The following is a 21657-nucleotide window of genomic DNA, read 5'->3' on the forward strand; positions in this document are numbered from 1 at the left end:
TTTCTTCATCAGTTCAGTTCAGAAAATCAGTCTGAAACTCTCAGTAGTTCCTCACACGACTCTCTGAAACTCAAACAGCAATAATACTGCTCTCATCTATCAGTGGAGAGTAAAATAATACGCTTGTTTCTTGTCTCTCGTGATGAGAAACTGTGATCTCTGTGTTTCCATGTGGCGTTAGGTGTGAAAATGCCTCTCAGTTTTGACCAGGAAATGAACTGTGAATTCATCAACCACAACCTGTTTCTGTTCTGTCTTTAACATGTTTAAGTGTTTCTGTTGCCCTTTTGCTCTTTTTCTACTTCTATTTTTTATATACATTTTCAAGACATGTTAATTACATGTTAAGCATCATCCACTCATAGGAAAAAATGTCAAACATTTTAAGGAAACAATCCTTGCCAAACTCTGAATGAAAAAGACATGAGATGAAGAAGAAATGTGTGCTAGGGGTGTTTTCTGTGGTAATCGAGTGGGGGGGGGGGGGGGGGGGGGGGGGGGAAGGGGGGGGGGATGATGACATGCCCCCACGGAAGAATTTTTTTTAAAATAACCCATGAAATGATGACTTCTGGTGAATATTTTGGAAACTAATTGATATTTAGATAAATATATTTCATACATTAAAGCATATTATAATAGGCCTACAACTTATTAGGCCTATATATTTATAGAATAGCAAAGTAGGCCTAATCAATATACAGACTGAACCACATAGATGTGAAATATAAAGGCTATCATGGTCATTTTGCCAACAATGAACCATGGATTTGTTTAGTTTATAATACGTTTTATTTTTAACTTAAACAAATACAAAATATATCATTCAAAACTCTTCGGCTTAGACTGCATTTGAAGAAAAATAAACACAACAGTATTAAAAACGCTACGCTGATCATAGACAAACGGGGAGAAATTAATATCTACCGCACCGTCGGGTTTTTTTCTTGTCTTCGTTCATAGTCTGACATATATTAGAAGCTATAATGTGTCTGTCATGGATTTGCACTGAATTGATTCTCAAAAATACGGAACAAAGTGCGTTCTGTATCAGTTCAATACGGAACAAGACTTTAATATGTCAAATATGGGACGATTCCGTATTATCCCTACCTAGCGCTCTCTTACCGGTAGGCGTGGCTTGGGAGTGACATTCTGGGAGTTGTTGCCTTTCATCCACATAAGCCAAAAATACATTTTCTGGATAAATGACCCATTTTAAATACACATTCATCTTTCCAGAGGTGAAGTATCCCTTTAAGAAATCATTATATTTCTTTATCATTATAATATTAGGAGGCCTTTAGCTTCAGTTAATCATGTGATGTCTTCGGCTCACACTTGCCAAACAGGAAGTGAAACTACAGCCACAGGAAGTGCTTTGAGGCTTCAGCTAAACACACTACGTTTCCCACAATGCAACTCTTCTCCCAGAGCTCATATGATGGAGAGAGTGATTTTAATGTTCAAGAAATATTCTGTATCATTTATAGTTTCTGTAAACAACAGTGTTTCTCCATGCTGTCGATTACCACAGAAAACACCCCTAACAAACATTTCTTCTTCATCTCATGTATTTTTCATTCAGAGTTTGACAATGATTGTTTCCTTCATATGTTTGACATTTTTTCCTATGAGTAGGTGATGCTTAACATGTAATTAACATGTCTTGAAAATATATATAAAAAAATAGAAGTAGAAAAAGAGCAAAAGGGCAACAGAAAGCACTCAAACATGTTAAAGACAGAACAGAAACAGGTTGTGGTTGATGAATTCACAGTTCATTTCCTGGTCAAAACTGAGAGGCGTTTTCACACCTAACGCCACATGAAAACACGGACACACAGTCAGTGAACAGTATGAGTTTGACTCTCAACACGTTAGAAGAGAAACAAGCGTATTATTTTACTCTCCACATATAGATGAGAGCAGTATTATTGCTGTTTGAGTTTCAGAGAGTCGTGTGAGGAACTACTGAGAGTTTCAGACTGATTTTCTGAACTGAACTGATGAAGAAATGAAGTTTCCACTGATAGTTTGTGTGTTTCTGCTGACGGGTAAGAGCTGAAGATCTCTACTAAAAGTGTTTATTATCTAACATTATGGTGTATGTTATCAGTGTACATGAGTAAAGCAGTGTGTGTGTGTGTGTGTGTGTGTGTGCAGTGAGCAGTTCACTGTCTGAGGGCATTACAGTGAGTGGAACAGAGGGACGACGAGTGATCATTACGTGCCCTTATCTAGAAGGATATGAAAACTCTTACAAATACTTCTACAGAGGAGTTTACGCAGACCGTGTCCTTATACTACGATCTGATGGAGGAGAGTCCTCAGTGATCAAGGGCAGATTCACACTGAAGGATAATCCTCAGACCAGATCATTTACAGTGACCATCAGTGACCTGAAGATGGAAGATGCTGGACTGTACGGATGTAAAGCTGGATATGGACACTACACAGATATCCAGCTAAATGTGATCAGAGGTGCCTGATATTCAACACTTAAATCTGCAGTCCGTAACTTCTGCCGCTCTAGAGGTTAATAAACTGCTGCGTCTGAAGAACATTGAGCCGGAGCTCCTTCTCTCTGTTTGTGTCTATAAATTTAGTAAATTTTGAACACAAAAAAAGTTACGGACTGCAGCTTTAACACCAATCTACTTCATCATTCATGTTTATTGTTTTATGAATATATTTATTATGGCGTGACGCTCTTCTTCATTTCTCAGCTCCAAAGACAAAGACACGCGTCCAGATCTCAACAACCAGCATTAGTCCATATAGCAGCACTGAACACACCAGCACAGGTACACACACACACACACGCACACACACTGACATCTGCACTCTCTCACACACACGCACACACACGTACATCTGCACTCTCACACACACACTGGCATCTGCACTTACTCACACACACACACTGACATCTGCACTCTCACACACACACACTGACATCTGCACTCACACACACACACACACACTGACATCTGCACTCACACTCACACACACACACACACATACACACACACACACTGACATCACATGTATGGCGTTATTATCCAGTCAAATGTCGAGAGCGCATTATTGTAGCGCGAAAGTACATTAATATAATGCGCGAGCGCAAATCTCTCTGGACCTCTCTCTAGAATAAGGGATTCTGCTGAGTGAATTTACTACGGTGAATGTGAAATTTTGCAAGGAACAATAATAGATTAATAATAAAATACTCATTAAATGTAGCTCTTCATATCTTCTGGGATTGTCCTCACACACAGTTATTTTGGGTTGAATTTTCTGCTTCCAGATTTCTCTTTGCTTTAATGCTTTTTAAGAATGTACTGTTTGGTTTCTTTAATATACAAAAAGCTAAATTTAATGAGTATTTTATTATTAATCTATTATTGTTCCTTGCAAAATTTCACATTCACCGTAGTAAATTCACTCAGCAGAATCCCTTATTCTAGAAGAGAGGTCCAACAATACATCCAAAGCATTTTGTTATCTAAGAATCTTAAAGCTCTTAAGACAATAAACAACTTTTTAATTTATTTCATTAAAGCTTTCTGTTCTGTGTTTTTAATTATTTATTTATGAGCATATACAGGATATATGTTTGTATGTGTATATATATATATATATATATATATATATATATATATATATATATATGCTGCTTTGCTTTCTTTATTCTGTTGTATGTAATTTGTACATTTTTGCTATGTAAGTTATATTTTTGATACCTTGGCATTTATTTAAAAAAAAAAAGAAATTGACGAGAAGAGTACTTAGGCATGCGCGAACGCACGGGACACAGTCTAAGCACATACATGCTTACTTTAAGCGAAGACACGTTTTAAGTGCAGGCATATTCTCTGAGCGAGCCCAGGGAAAATTCTTACAAGAGCAACGTGTATCTGAGAGCGCGTGCCCAGTTCTCGCGCGCGAGCAGAGAGATTCGCGCTCGCGTATTATATTCCGCGCGCGAGCAGAGAGATTCGCACTCGCGCATTTATATTCCCCGCGCGAGCAGAGAGATTTGCGCTCGCGCAATTTTATTAATGTACTTTCGCGCTACAATAATGCGCTCTCGACATTTGACTGGATAATAACGCCATACACATGCACAACAACTCTCATGCATTCACTGTGAGACTCACACAATTGACACTTTCTCACGCCACACATCATATGTATTTATACTGACATCTACACTCTCACATACACACACACACACACACACACACACACTGACATCTACACTCTCACACGTCCATTTTCTCACACACAGATAAATCTCGAAGCAGAGAGGCAGCGTCACAGATCATCAGATCTGCACTTTCTTTATTCTGCTGTTTCTGAGTAAAATCATCTCATAATGACAGTAATAACATGAGTCCAGCTTTACGTGGGTTTGACAGAGACTTTTATCCAAAGTGACTCTGTATCAGTTCAGATAATAAAGTGTCTAATAAATCAACATTTATAATGTGATTATCAGTATTCAGTGATGTGAACAGAAAACACAACATTTGTTCATATGCAGTAATAGCAAACAGTGTTAAGTGTGTGTTTGTCTATTATTATTATGTGTTATTATATCACTGCATGAGCGGCACATTCACAGTCACTGGTGTTTCTCTCTGTCAGAGACTCATCAAACAGAAACTGAAACAACAAGAACAACAACAGGAAATACTACAGTTCAACTCTATCAGACAAACACTAGTAAGCACACAAACTACACTACCCACAATGCAACTCTCTGATCACATGATCAATCTTTGAAAGGAAATTGATTTGAACATTTGTGGAGAAAATGATGCACATATCAGATTTCATGTGGTTAATTTGGTTTGACATCAACCGTAAAGAGAAGTGTTTTCTTCTGTAGAGTTGAGGTTTACCATTGCAGTTTCACTTCAGTTACACAATATAACAACTGTATATTTACAATATTACAATATTCCTAATGGAACAATAATCAAATGAATTTATATTAGTTATAAGTTTGTTATTGTTGATTTTCCAGTATAATCAGAATCAGTTTGTGTTTCATCATGTAAATATCATGTGTTTAGCGTTGCCTTCAGATCTGGCTTCTGTTGCTGGCGGTCTGGGTTCGGTTCTGCTGGTTCTGACTCTGTGTTCTGGAACCTTCATCATCTGGAAAAAGAGGAAGAGGAAATCTGGGACAGGTAACAGTTTGTTTGTGATTATAAAGTCCTGTTTTTAGTGTTGAAATTGATTTGTCTTTTTTCTCTATTCATGCTCCATTCAGCTTTATTTCAGCAAAACGTGCAGCAAAATACAGAGGTGAGTGTTCAAATCTTTACCTGTAGAAGATCAGACATGTTAAATGATTGTTTATTGATCAACAAAACGATGATAATCTATGTTAACTAGTAAATTATTGATGTACCTGTTGTTTTTCAGACTGACATGTATGAAGAGATTCCAAACAGTGATGTCGCCATGGTAACATCTTCCTCCAATCAGACGCCTGCATCCTCATCCAATCAGACGCCTGCATCACACCTCAACAACTGCACAAATGTCTGTCCTGTTTACGCCACAGTAACCAATCGGCAGCCTGATTCAAACCCCAGTCACACCCACTCGACCAATCAGGTGACAAATACAGCCGGTGATTATTATGCCAATATAAAGTCTCTTAAAGCAACACAGGACAGCGGGACAGAACTGATCTACGTAACAGCAACACATCCACAAAACATCTCAACACATCCACAAAACATCTCAACAAACGAGGGTCTGATATATTCAGTGATCAACCATAAAAGAAAAATACTGTCCACAGACATTGTGTCATGAATCAAGCCTCTGTGGTTCCTCCTACTCGCCTCCAGAGGGATCCCTCTCCCGAATATTGACATTATCCATTTAAACTCCGTTCCCCATGACCCGTGCCTGGCACTGGTTATCTGCACACCTGCCGCTCATCATTCGGACTATTTATTCAGTCTCTCTCCACTCCATCATTGCGAAGTCTTGACGTTTCTGAGCGTTTTCCCTGTTTCCATTGTTTCCTCGTTATTGACCCTGGACTGTTTTCACCGGATCGACCCTTTGCTTATTGCCTTTGTGACTCTGCTTTGTTTGCCTGGATACTCGCTACTCTGTTCGCTGCCTGCCCTGAAACTCTGCCTGCCTTTGCATTATTAATAACAGTAACATACTGTAAAGATTACATTGAAGAACTGTAAATTCACAGCTGCTCTTGTTTTGCTGGTTTTACAGGTGTGCTGTTTCATTGTAGTTTATGATTTACAGTACTCTTGTACATTTACAGGCTTTACAACCAAAAGTGCCAGTAAGTTGCTGTAAATTTTACAGCAATTTTTTAGCGTGTCCGTTTGTGTTCAGCCTTGGATATCTCTTTTGCTGGTGTTTGATCCCGGCCTGTTTGTTCTACGTTTACTTCTGATAATATATATATATTTTTTACTGTTATCAGTTTATAAAGTGTATATACTAACCATAAATGTTACTAACAACTAAAAAAATAATGTAAATAAAATGTAAAAATGACACAAAATTCAATATTCTTTGGCACACCTCATCTACAGCTCAATAAAGCTATTAAAAATGTAAAATACAGCAGCAAGCAGCGATTATGAGGCAATTCACACAAGAGGCAACATTAAGAAAGCAGAGAATCAGAGCAATGATGAAGTTTAAGTGCAAAAGGCAGTAGCTCTGACAAGATATTGTATAAAACACTACACAGCTCTTTATATCTTCTCAGGCTCCTTCAGGACATGATCACACAAACCAAGTTTCGTAATAATATCCTATTGAGTTCATAAAATACATCATATTACTACAAAATAGTAAATGGCCAAAATGGGAAAGTTGGGTGTCATTCAGCTTGATATTAAACTATTGAAGGTCAAAATATTTATAGGCTAAAATATCAATTTTCCATTATCCGCCAACACTAGGTGGCGCTGTGCCGAAACTCCTCACGTTCCCTCAGGGTAAGATGGCTGTAGAGGTGCAGGTTTGACATCAGTTTGTTGGCCAAATCTTGGAAGCGAGTTTTAGCACTTCTGGTTTCATCGTCCCGAAGTCAATGGGTTTTTGAAATGGGTTTTGGTTAAATGGCTGAAATAAGGTCTGTGGTGAACACAAGCTCAAGACACGCTTTATTCTACGACATAAAATACATCAGTATTTCCCCACTCGTGATTTATTGAAGCTGTTAAATGTCTTGTAAAAGGCGGTTGCTAACAAGTGTCTAAATGTGACGACAGAGTCAGTCGAGGAGATTAAACGCCATCAGCCGAACATGTAAATGCGCTTTTACAGCATCGATATGCTTATAATTGAGATTTTATAAACTATTCTAACTCAAACCTTCAGGGAAAATGATTCTAGATCAAAACTGAAAGAGTTTAGTGATGGTGACATTGAAGTCATGTGACTGTGATGTAGTTCGTTTATAGCCTACCTTTAGCTTTTCACTTCTGGCGACTGCATTTAGGCTTCAATATTCATAAAAGTTGTGTTCTTCTGAAACGTGTATCATGAACTTTTGTTGATCATAAAGCTTGTTTTTTTTGCGATAATCCAGAAGCTTATGAGAAAATCCTATTGTGTTTTTGTCAAGGGAATCAGTGTGATGTGAACTGCCGGCTGGACTACAAGTGTAAGACTCTTCTTTCTTATGACGATGACACAGGAAGAGAACTGATACTTGAGAAGTTGTTATATATTTTTATATTTTATTTTGATCTCATCATTTATATTTAATATACTCTATAAGAGTTGTTCACTGGAACGCTGTGTGAAACACTCATATTTTACACACTGTGTAAATGTCACAGATCCTCATTCCCTCTTATAATGAAGTGGATCATCTCTTCCTCACAGAGTAAAACACTGCTTATATATTTAATAAAGTTTGGTGAATCATCACTGATGTCCTGTAGAGCTGGATGTGGTTAGAGAGACAGAAGGGGAAGGAAATATATATTTCAGTTGCTGACGCACATTGTTCTCTCAGTACTGAAGAGAACGACAGTAACGTTTGTCACACAGAATTTGTTCTTTTATTTAAGCGAAACGCTTGTCAAATTTCATCATGTTGGACGTCCTGCTGCTCTTTTCCAGCATCTGTACAGGTGAGTTTGAGACTCTCAGCTCTTTTACACAGAGTTTGACATCTTCTCTTGTTTTTCCTCTGTTATCACATGATCATCAGACTCATATGGATGATATTTGTAAGTTATTATTCTGGCCTGCTTATGTCTCTTGCTCACACATAACAGCTCTATATAATGATATTTGTGTTTTCAGCTGTTGTTGTTGGAGCTTCACAGACAATTACTGGATACAGAGGAGAGAGAGTTGACATCAGATGCTCATATAAATCTGGATATAAATCATATTCAAAGTATTTTTGTAAAGGGGAGTGTCCCATCATTGGATATAGAAACATCATGGTTGAATCAGGATCTCCAGCTAAAGACGAGAGATTCTCTCTGACTGACGACAAGAAGACCAGAGTTTTCACCGTCACCATCACTGATCTGAGAACAGAGGATGAAGGCCAATACTGGTGTGCTGTGGAGGGGATTATTTTTGATGTCTATTCAGAGATTTTGTTGCAGGTTAAACTGGGTAAGTGATTACATTTGTTAATAGCAGAAATGAACTGCATATAAACAAGCTGAGAGTGAGAGATCAAGTCATTAATCTTGTACAACCCCAGATCCAGAAAAGTTGGATAATTTTGTAAAATGCAATACAAATGAAGAATCTGTGATTTGTTAATTCTGTTTCAACTTTATTTAACTGACAAAAGTACAAAGAAAAGATTTCCCATGTTTTGGTCACACTTCATATTAGGGTCCAATTGTCACTATAACTATGACTTGGTAGTGCGTTAAAGTGACTTTACTGGATTTCTTTGGCACAACAAGAAACAGAGTGATTAAAATTGATTGTATGTATTTTAAATGAACTTCAGTGTCAGTGTTTTAAGTTGATCTTTCCTGTGACCCTTCAGATAAAAAGACCACTGAAGTTTCAACCATCAGCCCTTCTTCAAAAACACCGTCATCTTTCAGTACAACAGAACTGAGTCCACAATCAGGTCAGTTCCTCTGTCTGTCGCTCTTTATGACTCTTATTTCTTGAATATTGTGCTTCTAAATGTACTTGAAGTCATTTATATATATTAGATGATTCCTTTGAGATTAAATGTGTTAAAGTTGTTGAAGACTGAAGGTTCAGTCCTCAGATGTTTGCTCCCGGTTATTAAAATGTACAAATTGCTTTGGATAAGAGTGTCTTTAGAATGAACATTAACATATTTTCCATTTAAAGTAATCAGTGCAAATCAATAAACGTTTGTTCATATTCACATGATGTGAATGGTTTGTGTGTGAATGTAGAGCTTTAGAGTTTATATGTGTTCATGTTCTCACTGCATGATTCACAGTCACTGGTGTTTCTCTCTGTCAGAGACTCATCAAATAGAAACTGATACAACAAGAACAACAACAGGAATTACTACAGTTCAACTCTATCAGACAAACACTAGTAAGAAGACAAACTACACTACCCATAATGCAACTCTCTGATCACATGATCACTCTTTGAAAGGAAATTACTTTGAACATTGTACTGGTTTGGTTAACTTGCTTTGACATAAACCACAGACAGAAGCATTTCATTCTGAAAAAGGTTTACCATTGCAGTTTCACTTCAGTTACACAATATAATATTCTATTGTACTATAATACAAATTATTTATATAAATGATAATAATGTTATTGTTCACTTAACAGTAATATCAGAATCAGCATTGTGTTTTATACAATATAATACGTTCAGATCTGGCTTCTGTTGCTGGCGGTCTGGGTTCGGTTCTGCTGGTTCTGACTCTGTGTTCTGGAGCCTTCATCATCCTGAAGAAGAGGAAGAGGAAATCTGGGACAGGTAACAGTTTGTTTGTGATTATTATTGTTATTATTTAGTTTTATTTTAGTGTGCAAATTGACTGACTCTCTATTTTCATGCAGCTTTATTTCAGCAAAACATGCAGCACAATACAGAGGTGAGTGTTCAAATCTTTACCTGTAGAAGATCAGACATACATGTTAAATGATTGTTTATTGATCAACAGAGATAATTATCTACATAAACTATTCAATTATTGATGTATGTGTTGTTTTTCAGACTGACCGCATGTATGAGGAGATTCCAAACACAGACGTCACCGTGGTAACATCTTCATCCAATCAGACGCCTGCATCTTCATCCAATCAGACGCCTGCATCACACCTCAACAACTGTACAGAAGTCTCTACTGTTTACGCCACAGTAACCAATCAGCAGCCTGATTCAAACCCCAGTCACACCCACTCGACCAATCAGGTGACAGATACAGCCGGTGATTATTATGCCAATATAAAGTCTCCTAAAGCAACACAGGACAGCGGGACAGAACTGATCTACGTAACAGCAACACATCCACAAAACATCTCAACAAACGAGGGTCAAACGATATATTCAGTGATCAACCATAAATGAAAAAGACTCTCAAAATTTGGTAAAATCTACATTGTTTTAATTATTCAATCTTTTGTCACACTTTTATGTACAAAACACAGTTTATAAAGTGTATAATGTATAAATAAAGTTAATGTATAACTTCATATATAACAAACAATAAAGAACAAAACATTGTTTGAATGGCCGTCAATGGAGAAAGATGCTGTTGAAGCCGTATAGTGTAGTTTCAACATCTACCAGCAGGGGTTAATGGAGTTAATATGACATCTACCAGCAGGGGTTAATGGGGTTAATATGACATCTACCAGCAGGGGTTAATGGGGTTAATATGACATCTACCAGCAGGGGTTAATGGGGTTAATATGACATCTACCAGCAGGGGTTAATGGGGTTAATATGACATCTACCAGCAGGGGTTAATGGGGTTAATATGACATCTACCAGCAGGGGTTAATGAGTTAATATGACATCTACCAGCAGGGGTTAATGGGGTTAATATGACATCTACCAGCAGGGGTTAATGGGGTTAATATGACATCTACCAGCAGGGGTTAATGGGGTTAATATGACATCTACCAGCAGGGGTTAATGAGTTAATATGACATCTACCAGCAGGGGTTAATGGGGTTAATATGACATCTACCAGCAGGGGTTAATGGGGTTAATATGACATCTACCAGCAGGGGTTAATTGGTTCTTGCTACTAAACCTCAACAACTTGTCAAGAATATTATAGATTTGATTAGATTTTAGATTCTGTTTTGATAATCTATAAATCATGTTCCGAGGGGTTTATGTAAATTCTAGGGTTAGTGATGTCACTAACCCGGGAGGAATGTCGTGTAGTCCCTATGAGCCGTTTGTTGTAGTCCTTAAAAAGCGATTTCTTTAAAAGCAAATATCTCCCTTTGCTTTGAACTTTGAGCATTGTAACTTTGCAGATGTTGTTTATGCTCAAACAGCAACATTACACACTAACTAAAGTTAGAAAAGTGAAATCATAATCAACCATCCCTTTAAATGACTTATAATTGTGTTGTAAGATTTGTGGAGATGCTGTACATATAATAGATTTACAACAAAAGCTTTTTTCTAAAATACAATTACACACCTAAAGGAATGGAAAGGTCACAATCCAGGTCAGTGTGTCTTTCATACATGCACTTAGTCTGTCGTATCAGTCATTATGAAGTCTTCAGCAGGTTAACGTTCCACTGCATCACTTTGCCATGATCTAGTTTGTTTGTGTCGCCTCAGTGATGCAATAAAGATGTATTAAAGTGTGATATTGGTTCATTTTCTCATGTTGTCCATCAGAGGTCAGTGTGGAGGGAATCAGTTGCTTTATATTCTCAAGACTTTTCTTCAGACACAAATTAATATGTTTATTTCCACATTTTGAATGTGGTGCAGCCAATGAAAACCATAGGCAGGCATTATGCAAATGTGTTACTGCGTTACGTATGCATGTCACAGAAGTGAGACTGGAGTTACTGACGACTCGTTTAGGTGCTTCAGAGTCGATTCTTTCTTTTGGGAGACAGTAACTTATCGTGCACTTTCGACTTCAGATCTTTGCAGACCGTTTACATTCACCGACAGCTCTATTACACACTGCATGAGAGGAATATTCAAACAAGCATAATAGAGGCACTTTAACTAACTAATTAACTGAAGTTTCCTGTGACTGTCGATCAAAGACACTGGACGTCACTGTAATCCAAAGGACAAGTACACAGAAACAACAGTGGTTTACATGAGCTGTGTTTTTTCTTAACAAACACCACGACACAAATGAGTTCATTTGAACTAATAAGCCTATTATATAATAAACGTTCATAAACATATTAAAGGGCACCTATTATGACTCTTTTCACAAGATGTAAAATAAGTCTCTGATGTCCCCAGAGTGTGTATGTGAAGTTTTAGCTCAAAATACCCAACAGATAATTTTTTACAGCATGTTTAAATTGTCATTTTTTGGGGCTCAGAAAAATGCGCTGTTTTAGTGTGTATCCCTTTAAATGCAAATAAGCTGCTGCTGCCGTCACAGGGGGCGGAGTCTCACGAGCTCGCGCTTCAGTCAGGACAATCTCATCTGATAATATCAAAACAGAAACTCTCAGTTGCGGTGTTCATTTCGACTCGGAGTCGGACAATAATGCCCACAGAGCCAGAGAATATATGCTGTATGGAGATTGAACAGGTATAGTTTAGCTTAATTGTGGTTATAACTTATTTGTCATCTGCTTTTATCCACTATTAATACAAGCCTGCTGTAGCAAAACCCGTCCGAATGATGACCAAAATATACTGATGAGTTCAGTGAAGTTTATTGTACATCACACAAAAGATGAAGCGTTAGTTTTACTCCAGAGAATCACTGTAAGAGCTGAATAAACACAGTAAAAGAAGTGCACAGTAAAGTCCCAGCCAGCAGAGCCATGTGGGGCCCAAATGGGTTTGACCTGGGCTATCTAACTGGGACCCAGCCAGTTTTGTCCTCGGTTTCCATGTAGGCCCCACATGGGTTTGCCCAGATGAAATGAACACTGCTTAGTGTGCACAGTACAGGCTGTTAAATGTAACACTTAATCAGTGTTGGAGGTAATGAGACAATTAAGTGATTGAATAATGATAGTGCATTAATGATGAACACCTGCTGTTAACAAGCATAATCACTGAAGGAAAGAGAAATGCAAGAACTACTTCCAGCCACAGCCTTGGATGAAATTAACTGAAGATAAAATACATTAAATCTCTCAAGATCTGATTAAACAACTCCACAAACAGCATTACCAGCTTCACTTATTACTAACCAGACTGACTTTATTTCTGTCAGAAGTCTACAGAAAAGAATTAAGAAGAGGTTTAGATGTTGATTACTTATTTGAAAGTAATAGTTTGATTTGATGTTACCATTGTGGCGATCAGTGTGTGCTTTAGTCAGGCTCTTGACTTTTTAACGTTAGTTTTTCTCTGGCAGCTGTGTCTGTTTGTTATGATGAGAACAGCAAGAAAAAATATAATCAGATGCTGTAAGCTGATTGATGATAAGAGTATAATCATCATGTAGTGGCTTACATTGATTATGTGTGAGGTTTATATGGGTAGTACGTTATTCAATTTTTTTTTTTGTTGTGATTCTACAGCAAGAGAGTAATAGAATTTAATCAGAACGTCAAATGATTTTTAACACACCATTTACATATTTTGGGCTCCTGTGAGATTTACTCGCACACATATATCAAGAATCAGCATATGAATCTCAACAATGGTGACATGCTTCATGCTGCAATGCATTCTGGGAGCTATGGATAAGTTTTGTATGATGCACTCAGAATGCATTGCAGCATGAAGCATGTCACCATTGTTGAGATTCATATGCTGATTCTTGATGTCTGTGTGCGAGTAAATCTCACAGGAGCCCAAAATATGTAAATGGTGTGTTAAAAATCATTTGACGTTCTGATTAAATTCTATTATTCTCTTTCTGTAGAATCACAAAAAAATAAATAAAAAAATAACATACTACCCATATAAACCTCACACATAATCAATGAGCTAAGCCACTACATGATGATTATACTCATCATCAATCAGCTTACAGCATCTGATTATATTTTCTCTTGCTGTTTTCGCCATAACAAACAGACACAGCTGCCAGAAAAAAACTAATGTTAAAAAGTCAAGAGCCTGACTAAAGCACACACTGATCGCCACAGTGGTAACATCAAATCAAACTATTACTTTCAAATAAGTAATCAACATCTAAACCTCTTCTTAATTATTAGAAGTCTGACATAATTAGATGTCTGACAGAAATAAAGTCAGTCTGGTTAGTAATAAGTGAAGCTGGTAATGCTGTTTGTGGAGTTGTTTAATCAGATCTTGAGAGATTTAATGTATTTTATCTTCAGTTGATTTCATCCAAGGCTGTGGCTGGAAGTAGTTCTTGTGTTTCTCTTTCCTTCAGTGATTCTGCTTGTTAACAGCAGGTGTTCATCATTAATGCACTATCATTATTCAATCACTTAATTATCTCATTACCTCCAACACTGATTAAGTGTTACATTTATCAGGCTGTACTGTGCACACTAAGCAGTGTTCATTTCATCTGGGCAAACCCATGTGGGGCCTACATGGAAACCGAGGACAAAACTGGCTGGGTCCCAGTTAGATAGCCCAGGTCAAACCCATTTGGGCCCCACATGGCTGTGCTGGCTGGGCGTCTTATCCATAAACTCTCTCTCTCCCTTTCATTATCATCAACATACACAGCGAAGTACACAAAACACTCGTTACAACTAACAGTAAACAAATATATACACACCTTTTCAGTCTGTGCTAAATAAACTGGTAAACCTTATCTCCGTAAAATGACTCGATGAGCTGTCATAAAGTGTGCGCTCTCACTTTCATTCCTGCCGTGGTCAGTAACGTTAGTCCTGTCGCTCCGGAGACTGTGATCTGGATCACGAACAGTACAGATAACAACGAGAGTAAATGAAGACTGCTATGTTCATTCTTACATCCAACAACAACACACCTCAATCGCTTAGGAGACATTCTTGTCTACAGCTGCTCAAGTGTCGAAACACTGGTGGACTGTTATGGCGTTTATTTAGTCTCAAAACTCGCGCACATAAAATCTAGGCGCGTGCACAAGATACGAGGGCAAAGAACAGCATCCGCGCGCAAAATGCCATCCTCGCGCGGGTGCGTGTCTGCACCGCGAGCGCTCAGAAAGCAACCACACTGCAAAAACTCAAAATCTTGCCAAGTATATTTTTCTAATTACTAGTCAAAATATCTCATCACACTTAATATAAGACAAAATTGCCTAAAGACCAAGATTTAAGTGAGATAAAGGAGCTTGTTTTTAGACAGTGCATCTTGAATATCTTGTTAAGTGAATCTGTCTTGAAAATATCTTGTTTTGAGCCATATCTCAGATGAAACAAGCTTTTTTGACATGTCATAAGGTTTTTAAGCTGCTGTGTTAATTGTAAAAGATGAATCGTCTTATTTCAAGAAATAGACTTGACTTGAATTGAGACAACAAATCTGCTTTATTGAAAACTGTAGGTCAACATGCCAAACTCACAACTCACAATGCAGTACAGTGAGTATGTATAATATTTACATATAGACAGCAAAAAAACTTAATTTATTTACGTATAAACAGCTTTACCGACGTACAAATTTGTACATATTCCTATTTAACTTAAAATCGTGGCATTAATGTTTTTACTCTATTGCATTCAATTGTCTTATTAATTAAATTTTCAGTCACATTTATTAATAGTTTAACGTTACTCATAAATAATAACAGCTCTGGTCGTGCTTCTGCTGCAATCTCGTTTAGGAGGATTAATAGCCTACATGGTGTTAAACAAGAATACACTTTAAAACCTTAAAAATACCTTTTTTATCGTTTAACCATTTTGTAATATTTGGTTTATTTACCGCGTGAGACACAAAAAAACACAACATAAATTCACAAAAGACATCCATTTTATTAGATTGGTGTAATCCAAATCTTTAGAATCCATGTGTTGTTTGCAAGAAACAGATCCAAATTCAGCCCTTTATCCAGCGATCTTCATCATTTCTCTCAGCAGAGACCGTTAACGTCAAATCCCAGCATCCCGCGCTCGATTGAATTCAAATTCAAAAATTGCGCCTGAAGCGTTACGACATGTTTTACGGCAGCGATATCAAACGCTCATTGGCTCTCGCATGCTTCGTCACAGATTGCAACATGCCGTGTTTAAGTTTGTGTTCTACATTTGAAACAGAGAAGCGCGCGCGCCTTTACAGAGCGAACAGCGAACCGAAACCGGATTAACATTTTCATGGATTAAGAATTTAAATTCTGCTCTATAACGTTACAAAACTATTATACTGCACTGCCAGAGAGGACTGCGACACATCGTCATGTGAACGACTTTTGGTACCGGTTTTGACATTTTCTCACTAAATAAATTATTGTGATTAAACTTGTAACGTTATGTCTGTTGTCTTTCTTTATAATTGTAGCCTAACCTTACGTACAGTAGTTTTAAGAAATGGTTAGGTTTAGGGGTAGGATTAGTGGCTCAAACTATCATTTAATGCTATATTGTTAATAAAACTGCCATTTCCCTAACGTTACACATGTCCATTACTTTTTATCCTTTTAATATTGTCTATAAAAATGGCTATGTTTAGGTGGAGTAGGGTTAAGGGATCTTACATTTATAATCTATAAAATGTTCTACTATGTTTTCATATTGCAGTTCCATACTGTGAGCCAAAATGTTGAGAAAAATGAAGCTGTTTCCCTTTTATGCAGTCCTCTGGGACTTTTTGCTGTTTAAATAAAAACAATGGTTAAATGCAAGTCTATTTTTCACTTTTTCTGTCTAGTAAACAGTAGTTAATGTCTTGAATCTAGTAGGTAAAATGTCTTGAATCTAGAACAGTATTATTTTTGTTGAGCTTACAATAAGGTAAATACACTTGAGATAATGACAGGATGGTAAATTATGGCTTATTATGGCAAAAGAGCACTGCCTAATACGAGTCAGGAATGCTAACTTCAAGACATTTTGTCTCAAAATGCCAGTTTCCAATCTTATTTCAAGTTGGTGGTGACTTAAATCTAGAACAGTGTAACAATTATAGAACTAAAAATTAGTTAAATACACTTGAAACAAACAGGATGACCGAAAAAAAAAAATTGCTACTTTTGAGGGGAAAATACTATTTTTGAGCATGACAAGCTTATTATGAGACACAAAACATGACAAATACTAGTAAAATATAGCTAAAAATGAGTTTTCCCAGCTAATTTCAAGATCACTCATATCTTGTAAGGCTTAAATATAATGTCTTATTTCAAGAAATCTTACCAAGAGAATTTTCACTTGTTCCATTGGCAGATTTTTTTGCTTATTACAAGCAAAAATATCTTGTATTAATTTTTTTTTGCTTATTTTTGGAGAGGCCTTTTTTCCAGTGCACGCGCATTTCCGAGCCCTCGCGCGTATGGCAAGCCAAGAGGCTCAGAAATACGCCATAGATTAATCGCGTTTAAAGCCAAACGCCGTCAAATACGGCGTTTTAAACCGTATTGGACGCCGTAAAATACGCCGTTGTAATTACAAACGCCGTAAAAGACGCGCGAAATACATCAATGACGCCGTATTTGACGGCGTTTTAGTGTGCATGGAAAGCGCCGCTTTTTACGCCGTTCATCTCGCCATATGACGCCGTAAAAAACGCCGTTTTGGTTGCACAGAGCGCGCGCTATTTTACGGCGTTTTGCTTATAGTATAATGAGACACGCCCACTGACTTCCACAGCCAGTAAGTTTGAACTGTTCTCTCCCAATCAATGATGAACTGAATCAGACCAGACGAATTCAGCACGGATCATTTGTGGTAGGCTAATCCAATTCTTATGCTCATATATGAGGAGTTATTAAACAAGGAAAAGAATCCAGGTCGTATTGGCTTAACTCGGCACATTTCCATCTAAGTGCTGAATAACACAAAATATTGATATAACCCATAGAATGCCCTATGAATTTGTGTGTTTTAAATAGGCCTATTTGAAAAAAAAAAATAAGACGAATTTTTGCTATTTCTAAAATATGTGGCAGGTTTGTTGGTATGTCTATAAGCTTCTCCTTCCAGAATTAAATAGTGTTCCGATTTTTGTAGGCTAAATAAATTCGTGTTTTATTCATATTACACTGATTATATATTAATTAAATAACATTATTACATTTCGTTATATCCAAGATATTTTTGTAAAATGAAGATTCAAATATTTTGCCCTTTCGATCGTCCAGTTCATAGTGAAATAAACGACTTGGGGAAAAAAGTCAACCGTTTGTGGTTATAGAAGTTCAGTGAGTACAAAGACGTTTTTAAAATACGAATTTTGAAATAATTTCCGTCATTTTAAAAGATAAAACATAAGGTGCAACAGGGCCGGATATAGGCATGGGCAAGGAGGGGCAATGCCCCCCCAAATGCCGTGACTGCCCCCCCAAACGTGATGGCATGCAAAGATCCCAAATTTAAAAAATATTTCAAGAAAAATGGTCAGAGTGAGCGCTCTCTGCTCTCTATCCCTCATTCAAAGTAGCTACTGATTGGTAGATGCATAGGGAGGGCGTGGCCAGTCGCTTCACCAGCTTGTGGTGAACCTGCTGAGCTTCACGTCTCAGTCAGTCACTGCAGAGCGGAGCACGCAGACACACTGTCGTCAGCTGAGCTCAGCCCGTTTTGAGTTTCCTTCGCCGTCAGTCACTGAAATTATTTGGTTACTCCCCAGCCAGCAGAGCCATGTGGGGCCCAAATGGGTTTGACCTGGGCTATCTAACTGGGACCCAGCCAGTTTTGTCCTCGGTTTCCATGTAGGCCCCACATGGGTTTGCCCAGATGAAATGAACACTGCTTAGTGTGCACAGTACAGGCTGTTAAATGTAACACTTAATCAGTGTTGGAGGTAATGAGACAATTAAGTGATTGAATAATGATAGTGCATTAATGATGAACACCTGCTGTTAACAAGCATAATCACTGAAGGAAAGAGAAATGCAAGAACTACTTCCAGCCACAGCCTTGGATGAAATTAACTGAAGATAAAATACATTAAATCTCTCAAGATCTGATTAAACAACTCCACAAACAGCATTACCAGCTTCACTTATTACTAACCAGACTGACTTTATTTCTGTCAGAAGTCTACAGAAAAGAATTAAGAAGAGGTTTAGATGTTGATTACTTATTTGAAAGTAATAGTTTGATTTGATGTTACCATTGTGGCGATCAGTGTGTGCTTTAGTCAGGCTCTTGACTTTTTAACGTTAGTTTTTCTCTGGCAGCTGTGTCTGTTTGTTATGATGAGAACAGCAAGAAAAAATATAATCAGATGCTGTAAGCTGATTGATGATAAGAGTATAATCATCATGTAGTGGCTTACATTGATTATGTGTGAGGTTTATATGGGTAGTACGTTATTCAATTTTTTTTTTTGTTGTGATTCTACAGCAAGAGAGTAATAGAATTTAATCAGAACGTCAAATGATTTTTAACACACCATTTACATATTTTGGGCTCCTGTGAGATTTACTCGCACACATATATCAAGAATCAGCATATGAATCTCAACAATGGTGACATGCTTCATGCTGCAATGCATTCTGGGAGCTATGGATAAGTTTTGTATGATGCACTCAGAATGCATTGCAGCATGAAGCATGTCACCATTGTTGAGATTCATATGCTGATTCTTGATGTCTGTGTGCGAGTAAATCTCACAGGAGCCCAAAATATGTAAATGGTGTGTTAAAAATCATTTGACGTTCTGATTAAATTCTATTATTCTCTTTCTGTAGAATCACAAAAAAATAAATAAAAAAATAACATACTACCCATATAAACCTCACACATAATCAATGAGCTAAGCCACTACATGATGATTATACTCATCATCAATCAGCTTACAGCATCTGATTATATTTTCTCTTGCTGTTTTCGCCATAACAAACAGACACAGCTGCCAGAAAAAAACTAATGTTAAAAAGTCAAGAGCCTGACTAAAGCACACACTGATCGCCACAGTGGTAACATCAAATCAAACTATTACTTTCAAATAAGTAATCAACATCTAAACCTCTTCTTAATTATTAGAAGTCTGACATAATTAGATGTCTGACAGAAATAAAGTCAGTCTGGTTAGTAATAAGTGAAGCTGGTAATGCTGTTTGTGGAGTTGTTTAATCAGATCTTGAGAGATTTAATGTATTTTATCTTCAGTTGATTTCATCCAAGGCTGTGGCTGGAAGTAGTTCTTGTGTTTCTCTTTCCTTCAGTGATTCTGCTTGTTAACAGCAGGTGTTCATCATTAATGCACTATCATTATTCAATCACTTAATTATCTCATTACCTCCAACACTGATTAAGTGTTACATTTATCAGGCTGTACTGTGCACACTAAGCAGTGTTCATTTCATCTGGGCAAACCCATGTGGGGCCTACATGGAAACCGAGGACAAAACTGGCTGGGTCCCAGTTAGATAGCCCAGGTCAAACCCATTTGGGCCCCACATGGCTGTGCTGGCTGGGTCTTTCTGTAAGCGTGTTCTCATTCCCTCCATATCTCTCTATCGCTTTCTCTTGTAATTTGCACCGAGTGACGAGTCGAGTATGCGCCGATTTCTGGTTGCTAAAGCTAGCACTGGCAGCAGCAACGAGGCTGCTAGGGCATTAGCTGCAGCAGAGACCGAATCACCAGGCTCGTCGGGTGATACTGCTCCTCGACTCGCTACAATTTCTAACCCCCGTGTCCAGTCCAGTACCAGTACACCTAGTTCTAGTTGCACAAGCACCGCAGCCCCCGTCGTTCCCAGCCCATCCGTGGCTGTTGCGGATGAATACAACATAGGCTTAAACACTGAAGCACCGTCACAACCCATAGCTCTGGTTTTCCCCAAACGTAATTTTGGCAAGAGCTCCCGCTCATTCTGCCCAGGTTTGGTATCGTGGGAGACCATGGCTCGAATATTCAGCAAAGCTTGATGCGTGCTTTTGTTTCCCGTGTCAGAAATTTGGGGGGAACAATGATAGGGATTTGGTTTTCACAAAACAAGGATTTACTAATTGGAAAACTGCATTGGAAAAGGACAAGGGACTCTCAAAGCACGCATCAAGTCAATGCCACATAAAAAATGCAAAAGCCTGGTCTGAAATGTCCCAAAGAGAGGCCACAGGGGAGACCATTTGTAATTTAATAGGGCCCACACAAATGGAAAAAAATAGGTATTATATTAAAACAATTGGAGAAGTAGTTCAGTTCCTAGCAGTAAATGAACTTCCACTTCGTGGCAGTGTGGAAAGTTCAAATGATGATGATTTCTCTGCAGGACTGTTCTTAAAAATGGTTGACTACACACTGGCAAAGGACCCCAAATTTAATGAAATTAACAAACACATCCCACCAAATGCAAAATACACCTCTCACAACATACAAAATGAAATTATTGAAACACTGGCCAAAATGGTATTAAATCAGATAAAAGGTAATTATGACAAAGCAGATTATGCTGGGTTT

General features: G+C 37.7%; 2 protein-coding genes across 2 annotated transcripts in view; both read left to right on the plus strand.

Moving 5' to 3' along the window:
* LOC311077729 (uncharacterized protein) overlaps positions 1–10722 on the plus strand; it is a 136855-nt gene extending 126133 nt beyond the window's left edge. The window contains exons 5-6 of the mRNA XM_084106343.1: positions 10056–10090; positions 10213–10722. Coding sequence (XP_083962469.1) covers positions 10056–10090; positions 10213–10566 — 389 coding nt within the window. The 3' untranslated portion in view covers positions 10567–10722. The remainder of the gene's footprint in view (positions 1–10055; positions 10091–10212) is intronic.
* Positions 1839–6524, plus strand: LOC311077725 (uncharacterized protein). Its single transcript, XM_084106338.1, has 7 exons — positions 1839–2057; positions 2167–2484; positions 2730–2807; positions 4654–4731; positions 5085–5201; positions 5285–5319; positions 5440–6524. Exons 1-7 carry the CDS (start codon positions 2018–2020, stop codon positions 5836–5838), a joined length of 1065 nt encoding a protein of 354 aa, XP_083962464.1. The 5' UTR covers positions 1839–2017; the 3' UTR covers positions 5839–6524.
* Positions 10723–21657: the final 10935 nt, after the last annotated feature.

This window comes from Abramis brama (assembly GCF_963993115.1).
Source record: "Abramis brama genome assembly, chromosome: 2".
Classification (NCBI taxonomy): Eukaryota; Metazoa; Chordata; class Actinopteri; order Cypriniformes; family Leuciscidae; genus Abramis; species Abramis brama.

What these genes read in the sequence shown, in the direction of transcription:
- LOC311077725 (XM_084106338.1), top strand. Translation starts at nt 2,018, where the DNA reads ATGAAGTTTCCACTGATAGTTTGTGTGTTTCTGCTGACGG. An exon ending in TTGTGTGTTTCTGCTGACGG is followed by an intron (nt 2,058 to 2,166) that starts GTAAGAGCTGAA and finishes GTGTGTGTGCAG; the next exon opens with TGAGCAGTTCACTGTCTGAG. An exon ending in CACTGAACACACCAGCACAG is followed by an intron (nt 2,808 to 4,653) that starts GTACACACACAC and finishes TCTCTCTGTCAG; the next exon opens with AGACTCATCAAACAGAAACT.